The sequence below is a fragment of the Littorina saxatilis genome, linkage group LG1, assembly GCF_037325665.1.
Source record: "Littorina saxatilis isolate snail1 linkage group LG1, US_GU_Lsax_2.0, whole genome shotgun sequence".
Lineage (NCBI taxonomy): Eukaryota > Metazoa > Mollusca > Gastropoda > Littorinimorpha > Littorinidae > Littorina > Littorina saxatilis.
Genome location: NC_090245.1, coordinates 89,890,859 through 89,909,830, shown reverse-complemented (window position 1 = coordinate 89,909,830; position 18,972 = coordinate 89,890,859). Strand labels below are relative to the sequence as shown.

At 40.8% G+C, this 18,972-nt stretch overlaps 1 protein-coding gene across 1 annotated transcript in view; it reads left to right on the top strand.

Annotated features, from left to right (window-relative positions):
• The window catches only part of LOC138983568 (unconventional myosin-IXb-like), a gene marked incomplete in the record, with an annotated part of 128,741 nt that overhangs the window by 16,194 nt on the left and 93,575 nt on the right, over positions 1–18,972 (top strand). Inside the window, 7 exon segments of the mRNA XM_070356848.1 lie at positions 2,062–2,752; positions 4,246–4,374; positions 6,017–6,210; positions 8,931–9,116; positions 9,553–9,889; positions 11,817–11,911; positions 13,028–13,090. Coding sequence (XP_070212949.1) covers positions 2,681–2,752; positions 4,246–4,374; positions 6,017–6,210; positions 8,931–9,116; positions 9,553–9,889; positions 11,817–11,911; positions 13,028–13,090 — 1,076 coding nt within the window.

Below are 18,972 nucleotides of genomic sequence, written 5' to 3'. Positions count from 1 at the left end.
GGGAACGGGCACTAGGGTTTCAGAGACGAGAGGCAGAGGTAGAAATGCCGAGGTGTCCACACACACACTGTGACAGAAAAAACAAGTCGCGTAAGGCGAAAATACAATATTTAGTCAAGTAGCTGGCATTTTTCAGCAAGACCGTATGCTCGTAGCATCGTCAGTCCACCGCTCATGGCAAAGGCAGTGAAATTGACAAGAAGAGCGGGGTAGTAGTTGCGCTAAGAAGGATAGCACGCTTTTCTGTACCTCTCTTTGTTTTAACTTTCTGAGCGTGTTTTTAATCCAAACATATCATATCTATATGTTTTTGGAATCAGGAACCGACAAGGAATAAGATGAAAGTGTTTTTAAATTGATTTGGACAATTTAATTTTGATAATAATTTTTATATATTTAATTTTCAGAGCTTGTTTTTAATCCAAATATAACATATTTATATGTTTTTGGAATCAGCAAATGATGGAGAATAAGATAAACGTAAATTTGGATCGTTTTATAAATTTTTATTTTTTTTTTACAATTTTCCGATTTTTAATGACCAAAGTCATTAATTAATTTTTAAGCCACCAAGCTGAAATGCAATACCGAACCCCGGGCTTCGTCGAAGATTACTTGACCAAAATTTCAACCAATTTGGTTGAAAAATGAGGGCGTGACAGTGCCGCCTCAACTTTCACGAAAAGCCGGATATGACGTCATCAAAGACATTTATCAAAAAAATGAAAAAAACGTATGGGGATTTCATACCCAGGAACTCTCATGTCAAATTTCATAAAGATCGGTCCAGTAGTTTAGTCTGAATCGCTCTACACACACACACAGACACACACACACACACACACACACACACACACACACACACACACACATACACCACGACCCTCGTCTCGATTCCCCCCTCTACGTTAAAATATTTAGTCAAAACTTGACTAAATATAAAAAGACAGACAGACGGACACAATTAGTAAACATGTTACATCCCCACCCACACACGCACGCACGATCAAAGACACACGCACACACAGCCAGTGAGACACACAGTTTCATACACTGATACAGACGCACGCACGCACGCACGCACACACACACACATAGACAGAGAGAGAGAGAGAGAGACAGAGAGAGAGAGAGAGAGAGAACATTGTTTCGCGGAGAGAAAAAGGAGGCAAACACTTTCACTTAGCGGAAGGCGGATGTTTAACTCGTTGAACAAGAAAGCGGTCGGGTGATGACATCTTATATTAATGAAGTGTGACATTTGTAGTGTCAGTGTACATATGTCAGGTGTGAAGTTTATAGGCACCCTTCTTACTGTGTCAACAAATCATTTCAGATCTGCACCGTCTTTGACGTGGGATAAGACCATTCCCCCACTTGCAAACCTACCGAAATTCAACTGCCTTGTAACTTCATATGAAGAGTTGGAATTCTTTTATGAATTTATTTTGCCTTTTGGCACTCTAGTCGCTTTGGGAATGAAGTCATCCAAATATTCCCACCCTGCACACAAAGATAGGCGGTTGATTCTTGGCATGTGTCCAAGTGGAGAGATTGTCTTATTCCAAGTAAAAGCCCCTACAGATCCCAGATTGTGATCCAGACTACATTTTATCAGAAAGACTGTGCCTTTAAATGTATCCTGTATGTAAAAGAGATAGATTGTTTTTTTTGCCCTGAGTTTGAGGCTCTAGAGCCTACTTTATTTTTCTGCTGCTCAAGGATAATGATTTCAGAGGATCATTCAACAGATGATGGGAATGTTAAGTGCTCACACACACACACACACACACACACACACACACACACACACACACAGAGGAAACAGAGAGACACATATTCACACACACACACCAGCATACACACACGCGCGCACACACACACACACACACACACATACACACATACACACTCACATACACACACACACACACACACACACACACACACACACACACACACACAGTCATGCACGCATGCATACACACATAGGCATAGAGCAGCAACATTATTCAGAAATATGACACTGTCAACATTATTTGTGTTTTCTCTTTTTTCCAGATGTGAGTGGAGCAGAAAAATAAGAACCCTTTGCGTGGACTGAAACCAGGAAAACTGTTCAGGATTCTTCAAGTTGAAGCTCTCTTCACCCAGCAAAAATTACACACAGCACAAGTGGAGTACCAAAATTTTATTAGGGATCGTCGGTTCAGTGGGCACCGAGTCATATTCCAGGCTGATGACTCTGAGAACAGCAGTGTTGTGTGTTGATCTCATGGTGGCAAGTGTGTGTAATGCTGATTGATTGTGTGTTCCTCTTCATCAGTGTGTATAAGGTCTATAACTATAAGTCAACGGTGTGACCTGATCGAACACAAATACCCAGGACTATATTTTTGCTCTCTTTTTCTTCCAAATGATGGAGTACTACTGAAAAGCCATGGCGTTGGCATAATCAAGACATCCTGGATTTTCTCAATGGCTCTTTCTTAATTCAAACTGTGCCTGGGAGTGGGAAAATTTGTGCACCAAATCTGCTTCCATTGCGTGACTGATTTTGGAGTATTGCAAGAGAAACAAGTACATGAAGTTGCTGCATTCTGGTCCTCGACAAGAATGTGGCTCAAAATGTTGTGGTCATTTCCTTTACCGGAACCCTTGCTAGGGTGAAGGTCACAAGATGGACCCCTCACAGAGGAACAGAAATAATGCAGTGTCTTCCCCGCCCAGCCATGACCTTCGACCTTCCAAGGTTAGTGTCATGTCTTCTGTTTAAATGTAGCATTTGTTGATCAATGTCCTTGTCCTGTTTGTTTTTGAGAGTGGCTGTTTTAAAAGCAAATTTAAGTTTTTATATTTTTTTGGGTGTGTGTGTGTGTATATATGTACTCTGTGTGTGTGTGTGTTACCTTACAAGGTTTCAGCAAATTTAACAGTTCTAGACTGTTCTGTGTCCAATGTCTGTTCTTCACCGTCTTGGTTCTCGAGCATGTAGGCGACTCACAACTTCCTCTTGCTCAAGCGCCCTTGTTACAATAGCACTGTCTCTAGACAATTGCTGTCAGCACAACTTTTCCACAACACTCACAATTTGTTTTGTCGCAAGCATGCATAGTGTAGATTGGTTGACGCATTCCTTGAATCAATGCTCATATCCGTGCAATTGTTTGCTCTCAAGTGTATGTCTCTTCTTTGTATGTCTCTTCTTGAGAAACGTAGTTACACTGCACAGCCTAGCATCCTGCTTTTGTGTAAACATTTTGAGTAAAACCGCTTCTTTTTACATTTAGTCAAGTTTTGACTAAATGTTTTAACATAGAGGGGGAATCGAGATGAGGGTCGTGGTGTGTGTGTGTGTGTGTGTGTGTGTGTGTCTGTCTGTCTGTCTGTCTGTCTGTCTGTCTGTCTGTCTGTGCCTGTGTGTGTGTAGAGCGATTCAGACCAAACTACTGGACCGATCTTTATGAAATTTTACATGAGAGTTCCTGGGAATGATAACCCCGGACGTTTTTTTTTCTTTTTTTCTATATATATATATATATATATATATATACTTTGATGACGTCATATCCGGCTTTTTGAAATTTTTGTAAAGCAATCTTCGACGAAGGCCGGACTTTGGTATTGCATTTCAGCTTGGTGGCTTAAAAATTAATTAATGACTTTGGTCATTAAAAATCTGAAAATTGTAATTAAAATTATTTTTTTATAAAACAACCCAAAATTACTTTTATCTTATTCTTCATCATGTTCTGATTCCAAAAACAGATAAATATGTTATATTCGGATTAAAAACAAGCTCTGAAAATTAAAAATATAATTATGATTAAAATTAAATTTCCGAAATCGTTTTAAAAACAATTTCATCTTATTCCATGTCGGTTCCTGATTCCAAAAACATATTGATATGATATGTTTGGATTAAAAACACGCTCAGAAAGTTAAAACGAAGAGAGGTACAGTAAAGCGTGCTATGAAGCACAGTGCAACTGCTACCGCCAAACAGGCTCGTCACTTTCACTGCCTTTTGCACTAGCGGCGGACTACGTTCAGTTTCATTCTGTGAGTTCCACAGCTTGACTAAATGTAGTAATTTCGCCTTACGCGACTTGTTTTTTTACTGTCAACAGAAAAGAAAAAAATCTTTTTTTTGTTATACTGGTAACTTTAACTTACTGGTACTTACACAAGCCAAAAATCTTAGACATGTTGTAAACTAGGAACACAAAAACTTCTCCCTTTCAGGTTCAGATCATCCGCCGCCTCAGCATGGAGACGTACATGGTTCGGATCTACACTGGGCCACTGAGCCAGGAGTGCGACTTTGTGTCGGTGGAGGCGCAAAAACCCGTGCCTGCCATAGACATTGTGAAGGTAAACAGCAAGCATGAAGTTGACTTCATATTTCTCATAATTTATGGATGTATTATTGATTGACTAGGAGTCTTGCTGCAATCCTACATTGTTTATTAAGTGCGTGTGGCTTCCAGTTACTGTGGTACCTGTAATGAAAGGACAGCTTTGGGACCAGCCCAGAGTGTCCCAAGGGTGGCCTGTCATGACAGGTGTATTTTGTTCATGAATACATTAATAAACTTGCATAGTGACACTCGGACAGTAGAATGTGTCCTTTCATGGGATTGGGAGGTGCCCTCTCATCAGATTCAGAGGGACCTCACATCACAGGTTCTTTTGTACTCAGGTGACATGATGGCAGAGACAAACTTTTTTTAATTCAGTTGGTTGAAAAAGTCTCTCTGCAGTCTGCTATTTTGTTCTTAAGTGTGTTCTGCTTCTAGTTTAAAAGGTCCTGCTCTTATGACACAATGGTAGAAATGACATTTCTGTCAGTATGTAAGATTTCCTGTGGTGTGGTCTAACAAAAAGTGAGGTCAAAGACCGGTCAGACTCAGAGTGTTAGTGATTTCAGCAGGAGAAGTTCATTTAAATTACAGATGTGTCACTACTCACTTCCTAGGTGATTTGTATGAAGCATTGAGTATTTTCCTGTGTACTTAGCAGTCACTCTAAGAATGACTGTTTAGACATTTTTGAAGAAATGTTGGACTGAAAAAGAGAACAGAAGGGGTGTGGGGGGGGGGGGGGGGGGGGAAAGAGAGATTGTAGGATAGTGATACAAACATAAATTTGATGTCATGTGAAACATATAAGTTATAACGCAAGTATTTGAAGAAAAAAAAATACCCCCAAAAAACAATCTATATATATTATATCTATCCTTCTTTCTGGACTGATGACATTCTTTGCAAACGAAATATGTAGACTTTGGAAACAATAACCAAGGTTCACAGCTCTCAGTCTGTCTTGAGAAAGATCAGTTGAGTTGTAAGTGCTTATATGTTTAATTCTTAGCAGTTGCCCTAAAGGAGCACTTGTCCAGAGGATGGGGTGGTGTTTGAGTGTGTGTTACTGTGTGTGTGTGTGTGTGGGGGGGGGATTGTTCAGGGGGCAGCTGATGGCAAACAACTGTGAGAGGTACCGAACCCAGTGTTTCACACTACGAAACATTTGCAGTATATCCTGATGACCAAAATCATGTAAAAACGAAAAGCAAGTTGGGGAGGCGGTTTGAAAACACACAAACACATTATTCAGTGAGCCTGGTTTATGTGTGTACAGGTTGCTGCTTCCTTTTCTCTCCAGGAGGTATGATACCTGTGAATATTTTGAGGATGTAGAACTCTCAGTGACTGAGTGAACCTGGTTTATGTGTGTACAGGTGGCTGCTTCCTTTTCTCTCCAGGAGGTACGATATAGATCTTTAAATATTTGGAGGATGTGGAACCCTCAGTGAGTCCGGTTTATGTGTGTATAGGTAGCTGCTTCCTTTTCTCTTCAGGAGGTATGCTGTGAAAATGTTGAGGATTGGGAACACTCAGTGAGCCTGGTTTATGTGTGTACAGGTGGCTGCTTCCTTTTCTCTCCAGGAGGTATGATACCTGTGAATATTTTGTGGATGGGGAACACTCAGTGAGCCTGGTTTATCTGTGTACAGGTGGCCGCTCGCAAGCTGCGGCTGTCAGGGTCAGGGGACAAGTTTGAGCTGGCGGAGGTGTTCTCGTCGGGAGGTCAGCTGTGCAAGGAGCGGCGGCTGGAGGACATGGACAACCCTGTGGGCATCCAGCTCCTCTGGCCCAAGGTCATCAATGCTGAGGTGGACAGCGGCATGGGGCTCTTCACTGGATACAGGTCAGTAACCTGGCTTTGATTTTAATTTGGGGGAAGACTGGGAGATAGGGGAAAGAAGGGATGGCATAAGCAACGGCTTTGCTGATTTACAGAGATGATAATTGTACGTGGATCAGTGTGAATAAGACACTTTTTCTGTTAATTTAAACTCATGAATTGTCTATTCTTGATGTCCAAATTCTAGAAATAGTCTATGCTTCAAACAAGGTTTTTTTTTCTCACAGAACTTCTCATTTCTGCCTCAGTCCCACCTCGGGAAAAAAAATACCAGAAACAAAATCAACAACTGCTAAGTGCTTTGTTTGAAAAAAAGATGTAATTACTGCATGCTTTGACTTGGTTTGACCTGTTTCCCTGACAGTTTGACCAAATATGTAGTTCTTTAATCTTGAGAAATACCAGTTTCATAAATGGTTGGTAGTGTCAGTGGAAAAGGGGTGGCGAGGACTGCTTGGAGATGCCAGCTAGGGAACAGACATTTAGATATTATCAAAAAGAGATGCTGTACTCTTGATGGTGCTGTTCATTATCAATCAGTGTTCAGACTCAATGTTTGCAAATCTTATAGAAATAAAGAACACACAGCCAAAATATCTTTAGCCGGCTAAGAAGTAAATACTGACAGGAAAGTTATGTCTTCCAGGAAGTTTAACAGTGCCTTTGTACTCATTGAGACCAGGAAAAAAGAATTTGGGATTGCTCGGTCTCTGGCGAACATGTTTAAGTATCTGAACATTGCCACGCCTTTTGAACTGAAAAAAAATGTGTTTTTTGCATAATATATTCATTCAGAGACAGTGTGCGTGAGGCGTGTTACTTGGATCTAAATCTAAAACAGTTTTCCTGCTACCTTAGTTGACTCAAAATAGTAGACTGTCTCGCAGGTGTCTTTACTGCCACTGACACTCCTTGGTCTGAACTTGCATAGTAGGGCCAGAGTGACAGAGTGAACCAGCTGTGTTTAGGTATTGGGCTCTCAAGTGATCAATCACACTCTGAAGTGCTAGACGTAGGTTGTGTCAACAAAATATCCTAATATGTGTAGTTTCAAACTGGACCTTCAAAGGTGCTTCATTTCTTGTGTAGGAACATACAAGTACTTGTTCTTGAAATGGTATTGTTCTGCTCAAGTGTACTGTGTAAGCGGTTAATAGCAGTCTGTCAGTAGACACCAGTCTGTCATGAGACAGATTTGAAACTTTCTTAGCCCTAGCTGTCCATGGTGTTGGTAGGCAGAAACCTGTTGGCAGTCTTGTTGTTTGGTTTTGTGTTTTGGTTGGATTGTTCGCCTGGCCAACTCTGAAAACAAAAGCATATGAAACTTCTGTGTTAAACTGATAGCAGATAGCACCAAGATCAGATAATGTCCTGCTTTGAGTGTACATGTAGAATTGAAGGAGAGGAAGGATCTGTGAACTTTGAATCTCGTCAAGGCAGGATGTTTAAAATGAAGACCTGACCTTAGGTGTGGTGGCTTTGGATTCTACATCAGGACAAAGGACCCTTAGTGATGAACGTGTCGGAGAATGAACTGGGAAGGTATCTTATGCTTTTGCATGTTCTACATCTTATGGTTTTCCATAAAACAGAACAGCGGTGTCTTATATGTAAAGCCCCTCAGATGAGAGGACACCTCCCAATAAGGCACAAAAAAAAATAGGTGTGGTTACGGTAACATAGCCAAAAAAAATAGGGTAGGTAGGTAGGCAATCACTTTTTTTTTTTTTAACTTTTTTTTCTAATGTGTACAAATTAAACCTACTTGACAGAGAAATAAGTGTGCGACTAGGGCGCTTTCGCTTTCATTGCGTTTTTTGCACTGGGTTTTTTTTTTTTTTTTTTTTTTTTTGACAAATGTAATAAAAAGTTATAGGATCGGCCCCTAAAAATAGGGTAGGTCGGGTTACCGTAACCACACCTATTTTTTTTTTAGGCCTAAAGGATGCCTTTTGTCCTTTTGTCTATTATTTTTACCCAAATATACCTGCCATGAGTGGACACCTGCAATTTAGGGGCTCGTTGATTGTTCTCATGGCTTTCCTCTCATAGAAGTGATGGAATTGATACTGGATGTTGTCATCATTGGTAGCAGTGGCCAATTCTGGAAATATTTTGATAATAAGCTTCAAAACTCTAATGGTTGGCACCAGTGAACCTTTAAATAATGAGCTTCATTTCATCTCACTTCCAAACCTCTCATGGAATGTACCAGTATCAGTGAACCTTAGAATAATGAGCTTACCTTTGTTTCATTTAATCTCACTTCCAAATCCTCTCATGGAAGGTACGGTACCACTTAACCTTTGAATAATGAGCTTACTGTTGGTTAATTTGATCTCTCTTCCAAATCCTCTCATGGAAGGTACGGTACCACTTAACCTTTGAATAATGAGCTTACTGTTGGTTAATTTGATCTCTCTTCCAAATCCTCTCATGGAAGGTACGGTACCACTTAACCTTTGAATGATGAGCTTACTGTTGGTTAATTTGATCTCTCTTCCAAATCCTCTCATGGAAGGTACGGTACCACTTAACCTTTTAATAATGAGCTTACTGTTGGTTAATTTGATCTCTCTTCCAAATCCTCTCATGGAAGGTACCACTTAACCTTTGAATAATAACCTTACCTTTGTTTCATTTCACCTCACTGCCAAACCTCTCACGAAATGTACCATCTAATCTTTGAATAAAGAGCTTATCTTTTTTCGTGTCACCTGCAGGTTCTACATCCGAAAGAAGGACCCGGAGGTGTCACGCACTGGCTGGGTGGAGTGCAAGGACCAGAGCGTGGTGGACACCTTCCTCATGTCCTTCCTCCAGCAGCCCGTGGGCTCCAAGGAGTACCAAGACCTCTGCAACCTGCCAGACCTCAACGAGCAGACCCTGCTGCAGAACCTCAAAGCTAGGTCAGTGTGTGCTGTGTTTGTGGGAGGGGAATGTGTGTGCACGAAAGAGGGAATCGGTCTTTCAGTTTGTTAGACTAGAGTCTGGCCGGGACAAATGTGTTTGTGTGTGTGGGGCTGATGTTGAGATTGGGATAGCAGAGTCAAGTATTTGGCGGCAGTTCCTCATTTCATACTTGTAGCAGTACTTCAGAGCTGCAGTGTTTTGAAAGAGGAAAAAAAACCTGGCTTTGTTGACTATGTCGTCCCTTACCTGGTCACAAGCCAATGTCAGATTTTACCTAAGACTGATGCTTTTGTTTAACAATAAATGAGAGTAACCTAACTTTGGCCAATTTGTATTTCCACTGAGAATAGCCTAACTTCAACTGGTTTTTCTACCTTGAGAATTCTTTTTGTGTTACGGACTGCACTGAACGTTGCTGTTCTGATTCCACAGGTTCAACAGCTCCAAAATCTACACGTATGTTGGCTCCATCCTGATCGCCGTCAACCCTTTCAAGTTCTTCCCCATCTACAACCCCAAGTATGTCAAGATGTACCAGAACAAACGGCTGGGCGAGCTGCCTCCTCACATTTTTGCCATCGCTGATGCCGCCTATTACACCATGCTGCAGACGCGGCAAAACCAGTGTATTGTGATTTCTGGGGAGTCCGGGTCGGGCAAAACAGAGAGTACGAACTTGTTGTTGCATCACTTGACAGCATTGTCGCACAAAGGATTACACGGGAGTGGTGTGGAGCAGACCATCCTTGGAGCGGGGCCTGTTTTAGAGGTGGGTAACGTTTCTTCTTCCTTAAACTTAAAGGGACACTGACGGCCTGTAAAAGTGCTTCTTTTTGACAAAACACCATAGAGTATTACTATTGTGGAGTAAGTCAAAGGATCATACTGTCATGTTGAATGTTTGTTGCTTTTTACTTTATTAAATGTATGCCTTTTCTTTTGTATGCAGGGCAGAGAGTTTTAAGAGTCAGTTTTGAACTGTCATTTCCTCTAGTTTCAAAGTACTTTTCAATTCTGTGCATTTGAATATATTCATCAAACATATCGTTTCTGTTTGCCACAAACAGTCTGCAGGCAATACCACTATTACTGTTAAAACTAAAAGTACTAGTGTCAATCAGCTTGTGTAGTGCACAGAAGTGATTTGATAAGGTAAATCATGCCTGCCCACTTCTTGAATTCGCCACCCTCAGGTTTATTGCTCGGGTGAAGAAGCTATACCTTCTTGAGAGCACAGAGATTTCCTGTATTGCACTATTCCCTGCATGAGTAATATTATTAAGACTTTCTTATTCTTCTTCTTCGTTCATGGGCTTAGACTCCCACGTTCACTCATGGTTTGTTTTTAGCACGAGTGGATTTTTACGTGTATGACCGTTTTTACCCCGCCATTCAGGCAGCATACGCCGATTTCAGGGGAAATATTATTAAGACAATCCTTTATACTGCCAGTCCTCCGAAAGCGGCGTATGGCTGCCTAAATGGCGGGGTAAAAACGGTCATACACGTAAAAGCCGTGGGAGTTTCAGCCCATGAACGAACAAACAACCAAAAACAATACTGCCAGTTTATGGGTACTTGGCCTGCATAGTGTACAGTAAGTCACGAGCACTTCCACGAGAGCAATTTTTCTGAGTGGTTAACTGGTTTGCCTAAGTTGTCTTGTTTTTATGTGATGATTGTTTTGTGTATATATATAATATAATATATGAATATGTTTTTGTATGCCAAGATAATTGATTCACAAATCAGTTTTGAGGAAAAGTGTACACTGAAATGTATTGATGGCAAAATCTTGCAGAAAAAGCTAGAATTTTAACCAGTTCAGGCATCAGATCTCACTCATTTCTAAATAGTTCTCAGGTATGAGAAACACCCTCTTAATACCAATAATTTGGCTGCATAATGTGAAATTTGTTTCATTATTTTTTTTTTATTATGGTGAGCCTATATAGCGCGAACCACAATTAACTGTGCTCTCCGCGCTTTACATATATTAATTTCTGCCGTGTGAAATGGAATTTTTATTTTTATTTTTATATTTATTTTTTTACAGACAAACAAACATTTTTTACACACAATATATAACGCATTCACATCGACCAGCAAACCTCAAGCCTGTTAGGCGAGCATTCACCTTTCGCGGCCTTTATTCCAAGTCACACGGGTATTTGATGGACATTTTTATTTATGCCTATACAATTTTGCCAGGAAAGACCCTTTTGTCAATCGTGGGATCTTTAACGTGCACACCCCAATATAGTGTACACGAAGGGACCTCGGTTTTTCGTCTCATCCGAAAGACTAGCACTTGAACCCACCATCTAGGTTAGGAAAGGGGGGAGAAAATAGCGGCCTGACCCAGGGTCGAACACGCAACCTCTCGATTCCGAGCGCAAATGCGTTACCACTCGGCCACCCAGTCCCATGTTTCATTTTTAGTTAAACATAGCAAATTAAAGATAACATCTAATTTACATGCAGGTCTTCATTTTTCTTCAGTTTGAAATATTCAAAGAGTTAAATTTCATTACCAGTAAATAACTGTAACCTAACCCGCTAAATGCTGCTAAACACTCAAGGGAATTCAATGTTTGCTGACTGACCGGTAAAGTCTTGACTGCGTGAGTCATATATGGTGAATGCCTTTCACAATGAAAACAATTGACTACGATTTTAAACACTTCTGTTTACAGGCTTTCGGGAATGCTAAAACGGTGCACAACAACAACTCCAGTCGTTTTGGCAAGTTCATTCAAGTCAACTACAAGGAAAATGGGATGGTGCATGGGTGAGTGAATAGATATGGTTTCTTTTTTGTTATAACTGTGATGAGGGTATTTATAACTCTAGTGTGAGTTGCACTTGATTTGACTGTGTTGTTGAGGGCAGGGAATAAGGAAATTATATTTTGCACAAAACTCAAGCAATTTAGGTTTTCTCTCATCATGGGCCAAAATATATATATATAGGGTTCATTGTTGATGTGCAGCATACCCGCGCTTGAAACTTGCAGGGCCAATTAGTACAAAGAAGGTGAATCTGTTATCTGAATGAGAAAATTATGTGAACAATCATCTTCTATCATCCATTTCATCAATTATTTGAAGGGATGTATGGGGTCTGTGACATTTAAGGGTAAAATGGAACCCCCATCATAAGTTATGAATAAAGTGTATGAAAAAGGCTGTGTGTGTGTGTGTGTGTGTGTGTGTGTGTGTGTGTGTGTGTGTGTGCGTGCGTGTGTGTGTGTGTGTGTGTGTGTGTGTGTGTGTGTGTGTGTGTGTGGGGGCATGCACATGCTACAGCAGGCTTAAGTTTGACACGGTGTAACTGTAATTAATACATTTGAGATAAACTGCCTATTGAGCGTTACCTACCAGAAAATGTTATCTTGTGTAGGAGCTAGGAAGATAGTTCCCAAGCATAAATGGACGAGGAAGATAGTTACAACATTATAGCTCACATACATTCGCAGGGTAATTGCAGTTATTTACTTGATTACAGGAAACAGAAAACCACAATGGTTTATGCTGGGTAGTACCCAGATTTTTTTTCTCTGTTGATTTTGTGCAGTCATAATTAATTCTGCTTCTGTTTAAAATCTTAACACAGTAAGGTTTGTATGATGTAAATGCATACCCTTTTTGTTATCTTTCATAATTAAGAAGAAAAGAAAAAAAATGATTATTTTATACACTGACACTGTTGACATTATCATGAATGACATGCTGGTCTGGGGGGGGGGGGGGGGGGGGGGGGGGGGGGGGTGAGAGTGAGTGGGATAGTTTTGTGGGTTTTTTCAAACATCTCAACAGCACAAATCTGTCAATTTCATGGAGATTCAGTGCATAGTTTCAGATTTTGCGTTTTCATTTACTCTTTGAATTTTGCATTTCTTTTTCAGTGCTATTGTGGAAAAATACTTGTTGGAGAAATCTCGGATAGTATCTCAAGCCAAAAGTGAAAGGTAAGCAAATGTATTCGTTGTTTTTCCCTAAGTTAGTGTAAGTGTATTGTCCAGTCAGTATTGTGTTGAAAATGAAATATGTTATATGAGCACACGTTCAGGTAATTTCTTCCTTGTCGTGGTTTGTCAGTTGCGGGTAGGAATGTGTTTGTTGTGTTTTGCACAATGGTGTTGTGTGTGTTTCCTTATAGAATGAATTGTGACTGTACGAACAAGTTGACAAGTGTTGTAAAAGGCACACCCACACAAACGGTCATCTGTTAGTACTTATAGTTGTGTCTTCTGTTAGTGTGTTGCACATACTCTTGTTGATACTGTGGTTTATTTCCCAATGGCGCTTTAGATCCACTTGGTTTGTCTTACTCCGCTTCATAACAAGTTTTTACATTTAGTCAAGTTTTAACGTAGAGGGGGAAATCGAGACGAGGGTCGTGGTGTATGAGCGTGTGTGTGTGTGTGTAGAGCGATTCAGACTAAACTACTGGACCGATCTTTATGAAATTTGACATGAGAGTTCCTGGGTATGATATCCTCAGACGTTTTTTTCATTTTTTTGATAAATGTCTTTGATGACGTCATATCCGGCTTTTCGTGAAAGTTGAGGCGGCACTGTCACGCCCTCATTTTTCAACCAAACTGGTTGAAATTTTGGTCGGGTAATGTTCGACGAAGCCCGGACTTCGGTATTGCATTTCAGCGTGGTGGCTTAAAAATTAATTAATGACTTTGGTCATTAAAAATCTGAAAATTGTAAAAAAAAATTTTTTTTTATAAAACGATCCAAATTTACGTTTATCTTATTCTCCATCATTTGCTGATTCCAAAAACATATAAATATGTTATATTTGGATTAAAAACAAGCTCTGAAAATTAAATATATAAAAATTATTATCAAAATTAAATTGTCAAAATCAATTTAAAAACACTTTCATCTTATTCCTTGTCGGTTCCTGATTCCAAAAACATATAGATATGATATGTTTGGATTAAAAACACGCTCAGAAAGTTAAAACAAAGAGAGGTACAGAAAAGCGTGCTATCCTTCCCAGCGCAACTACTACCCCGCTCTTCTTGTCAATTTCACTGCCTATGCCGTGAGCGGTGGACTACGAGTATACGGTCTTGCTGCGTTGCATTGCGTTCAGTTTCATTCTGTGAGTTCGACAGCTACTTGACTAAATGTTGTATTTTCGCCTTACGCGACTTGTTTTCTTTCTGCTGATGTTTGCTGATATTTAGTTCTGAAAGGTGTCAAACCTAATATCACCGATTAACAAAAACTTTAATTGAAGATTTGAGAGCCAGCGGGTCCTCCATTCTCATGGCAGTTATCTAAGTGACACACTCATTTAAATTACACAAGAACTACCAGTACGCAGTACTACCCGAAATGTCTCCAAATAGACCCTATCGATATTCCAAGCTCTTGTAAGCTCTTACAAACTTCAGAGCATCACAAACCATGTGGTACAGCGATTTCACGCGAGCTGCAAAAGCCAAGGTTTAAAGTTCTCGCGATATTCAAAGCATAACAAAGAGCGTGTCTCGCGGATATCTCGCGACAGCTGCTCAGATAGGGGAAAGGTCTATTGCAAACCAGTCAAGAAACACTTCAAAAGTGGATTATCTCATTTTGTAGCTCTGATCCCCTTGTACAATCCACCTGAAGCAGTAAGAGTCCAAAGGGCCACCTCTCTTGCCCTTTCTGTCAACTGCAGATCCCTGCTGCTTCAGTGCAGGCTTTTAGGCCCCTGAGGGTCCTTTGCTCCTGTGACTGTGGGGTCTTGGGTTCACTGCTTCACAGTTGCTGCTCTGTTTGCACGGCTCTTGGTTTTAACTCCTACTTCCCATTCACAATAACCCTGGACATGGGACGGCTTGCTGGTGACACAGGCGCCGAGTGTCACAAGTATGTTTCTGTATGATTAAATTTTGATTGGTTGTTTCATCTTTTGGGGAAGCCAATCAAATGCTGTCTAGTCAAAATGACAGCCAAATCGGAATTGTTGAGTCAAAAATATTAGGATCTATCCTCAGCGCATTACGAGTACATGTCCCAATATAGGCCAATTGATCCTAACAGGCTGTTAAAATGGAATAGTCAGATCTTCAAACAGCGAAGGTGATGATTTTATCTGTACATATTTGTGGCACACCAGGTGAAGATTGTACATGTTTAAACAATATTGATAAGAAGGTAATGGCAGTATGAAGAATGCATGCCAAATCTGCAGCAGAGAGCTATTTGATGTGTCCCGCAATGGGGCACTGCGGTTATGAAATTAAAGGCCCCTCCTGTTTTTGGAACCGCAGGAGCTTTCTAGTTTGCTGTTAGGTAGATTTTTGGTTCCTCTTTCCTGTCATGCTCTCTTTTTCTTCATGAATTCTTTTCTTTTTTCTGCCTTCTTGCTCATTCACCTGTATTTTTTCCAAAAATCTCTTCTCTTGCCGCTTGTCTCGCGATTCATGTATAGTTTAATCTGTTAGTGTTCTGATGTAAGTCCAGCAGTAGATAGGTTAAGCCTATTTTAACATACTGGAAACTGGTAATCTTCCAGTAGGTATTAATTTAGTTTTACTAAAGCCTGCTGGGACACAAGTAATGGGTTAGTGCATTTGTAAACAGGAATCGCTTGACAAGTGGCCCCCTTCATCCCCCCTTCCTCGTCCTGATATGGCTCTGCGTAGTCGGCTGGACGTTAAGCAACAAATAAAAGAAAAAGCTATTTGATGTCTAGTTGCACGGTATAAAATACAAAGTCTCTGCTGACATTTTGACATTCACTGCCACCCCCTCCCTCCCTTCCCCTCTGCCCTTTCCCCAAAAAGAACAAGATAAAACAGTTAAAACATGACAAGGAAGGTTATTCACTTTAAATAAATAAGTAAGTAAATAAATAAGCAAACAAATACATAAATAGACAGATAAATAAATAAATAGATACATAAATTAATTGATCAATAAATGTTAAAAGCAGAAAGACCGAACTTTGCACAATGTATGAATATGTATCTATTGATTTAGGAGAATGGAATACACAGAGTACCACAAGAAGAGTTGGGCAACCCATTTTTATCCGGTGCCTGTGTTTAGGGGGGCGCGTGCGGGAAAAGGAAATCTGACCGATAGCCTTTTTGTGTCCTCTGTGTGTGTTTTGATTTTTAGGGGGCTGGGGTGAGGGGTGCAGGGTGTTTGTTTGGGTTTTATGCAAACCCAAAAGGGTCACAGAGAATTCCAGGAAAGGTCAGACACCCATGGGGCACACAACCTGAAGTATTTGGGCAAGGCTGTCAACAGTATTGGGTTAAGTAGATTAGAGGCGGTGCGAGTCACTTGTAATAGGAGTTTTATCCTCTAACACGTCACCGCTATGACGAGGAAGTGTTTTCACTGGTGCTGCTATTTCGGTATGTGTGTGTGTGTGTGTGTATAGTGTTTTGATGGTTTAGTTTTTGGTGTGCTACTAACTTGCGGAGCACTTCCAGACCTGACGAGTCTCGAACGGGTTTGCTTGGCAGCTTGGAAAGGCGGGAGGGCTTTACAGGAACGCCACTCGACTCAATAGCAAGACGTTTCTTTTGCGTCTTTTTGGCGAGGGCTTATGTATTGAAACAAAGAGAGCACGCTTCTCATTATCCTGCAACTTGGACCCTCTCTTCCTCTTTCTTAATCAATCCTTATTGAAGAGATGCCTATTTTCTTCACCCTTCCCCTTGGTCAATTCAGTTCTTGCCTGCCTCATTAGATCTGACTTATCTACTTTCTGCCATCCGCTTTTAATTTTGTAGGAGTTCCCTGATGTAGCATGTAGCATGCACCGCGGGCGTTTCACGGCAGTTGGCAAGAAGTTTACACCTTTTGCTCCTCAGTTTCCTTGTTGTGCAACCACTCAAGGACTGGGTGGCCGAGTGGTAACGCACTTGCGCTCGGAAGCGAGAGGTTGCGAGTTCGACCCTGGGTCAGGGCGTTAGCAATTTTCTCCCCCCTTTCCTAACCTAGGTGGTGGGTTCAAGTGCTAGTCTTTCGGATGAGACGAAAAACCGAGGTCCCTTCGTGTACACTACATTGGGGTGTGCACGTTAAAAATCCCACGATTGACAAAAGGGTCTTTCCTGGCAAAATTGTATAGGCATAGATAAAAATGTCCACCAAAATACCCGTGTGACTTGGAATAATAGGCCGTGAAAAGTAGGATATGCGCCGAAATGGCTGCGATCTGCTGGCCGATGTGAATGCGTGATGTATTGTGTAAAAAAATTCCATCTCACACGGCATAAATAAATCCCTGCGCCTTGAATATGTGCGCGATATAAATTGCATAAAATACAAATAAAAAAATAAAACAATAAATCCCTGCGCTTAGAACTGTACCCACGGAATACGCGCGATATAAGCCTTTGATTGATTGATTGATTGAAGTTTACCTTGACGCCGTTGGTATGAAAGAGTTAAATGTACCTTCCTTCTGGCCTACACGATCATCTTTATCGCCACAGATCTATAAATTTATTTGAAGTCGTGTGTACTTTTGGAAAGACAATTGATGGAAGAGAATAAAACTTGAAAAGATGTGAGGAAAACGACAGGTTAGGAGTAAAGTGACTAAATGAAACAGAGAAAAGTTTTTTTTTTAAAAAGGAGAAAGTAAGTCGATGTTTGCAATCTGTCATACGGAAATGAAAACATTCTCCATAGAAATAAAATGAGAAACCCCAATCCTATACCTCGTCTAAGCCACCCCATTCTGCATAAATATCCAAGTGGGTCAGACAAGAAGAGAACATTTCTAAACGCTGTCAGCCCGTCTGTCATTGTCAATCTGTATGACTGTCAGTCTTTCGTGTTTGTTTTGAAAGACCAGAGATCCACGTATAAAATCTTACTCCAGTATCTAGGACAGTATGAATAAATGACCTGTCCTTTTTAATCCACTTGCCCAGCTTTTATTCATTAACATTTATTGGGCTTTGATGAAGCTCCAACCTAATTTTTCCTCAGTCACATTTGATCTTATCTCGTGGGAAGTATCATCAGAGTGCATGGTTCACCTCAGGGTCAGAAGTTAGTCCGTATCACCGGCAGGTCCTCGTTTTTATCGGTTTGGATCATTTGAATTAGCCCTCGAGTGTGTATTCTAAAACTGCCTGTATCTGAGCGATCGGTGATGACGAAAAAAATGTTTAAGGAGAAAAAGAATGAGAAAAGTTGTAACACTAACAGAAATCGCAGGTAATGTTAAAAACAAAATCCTCCTGTTTTGATTAAGTTCCCCATACCCCCCTCCTACATTTTGTTCTTCTGGTTAATAATTGTGTTGTCCACCATCATGAAAACTTGTGTAACTTAGCATTGTTATGGTCACGTCAAATAAGCATCTGCTTGAGTTCGTGTCCTAGCTGCATTTTTGTCAATTGTTTCATGTCATGTATTTTGAATAAAATTGTGTTTAAACCAAAAACAAAATGAGGAGGGGGGCAAAACCAGGACAAACATTTTGGACGTACCTGTCGTTCTCCAAGGAAGAGTGGCTTAACTGTTTTCCTCAACTGCTCTGCCGTCAGGTGTGGAGTTTGTCAGACAGGTGTGATAAAGTGAGATTTGAGGACACTGGCCACTCATCGCTCTTCACTCTCGCTGACAGACGGACGGCTGACGTTGCTTGAGGTCAAGCCTACTGTTTGTCTGGTCTGTGTCGAGATGATCCCCCCCCCCCCCCCCCCCCCGGCCCCGTCCACTCACATTTTGTTCTGTCTGTCAGTGTCACAGCAATAGAGGGAGGATATTCTGATGTCCAGGCTGCGTTGATGCGCGGAACATGTGTAGTATATATCACGTGATGCATGTTATCTGTACATTTTCTTTATGTTTTTGTGTTTATGTC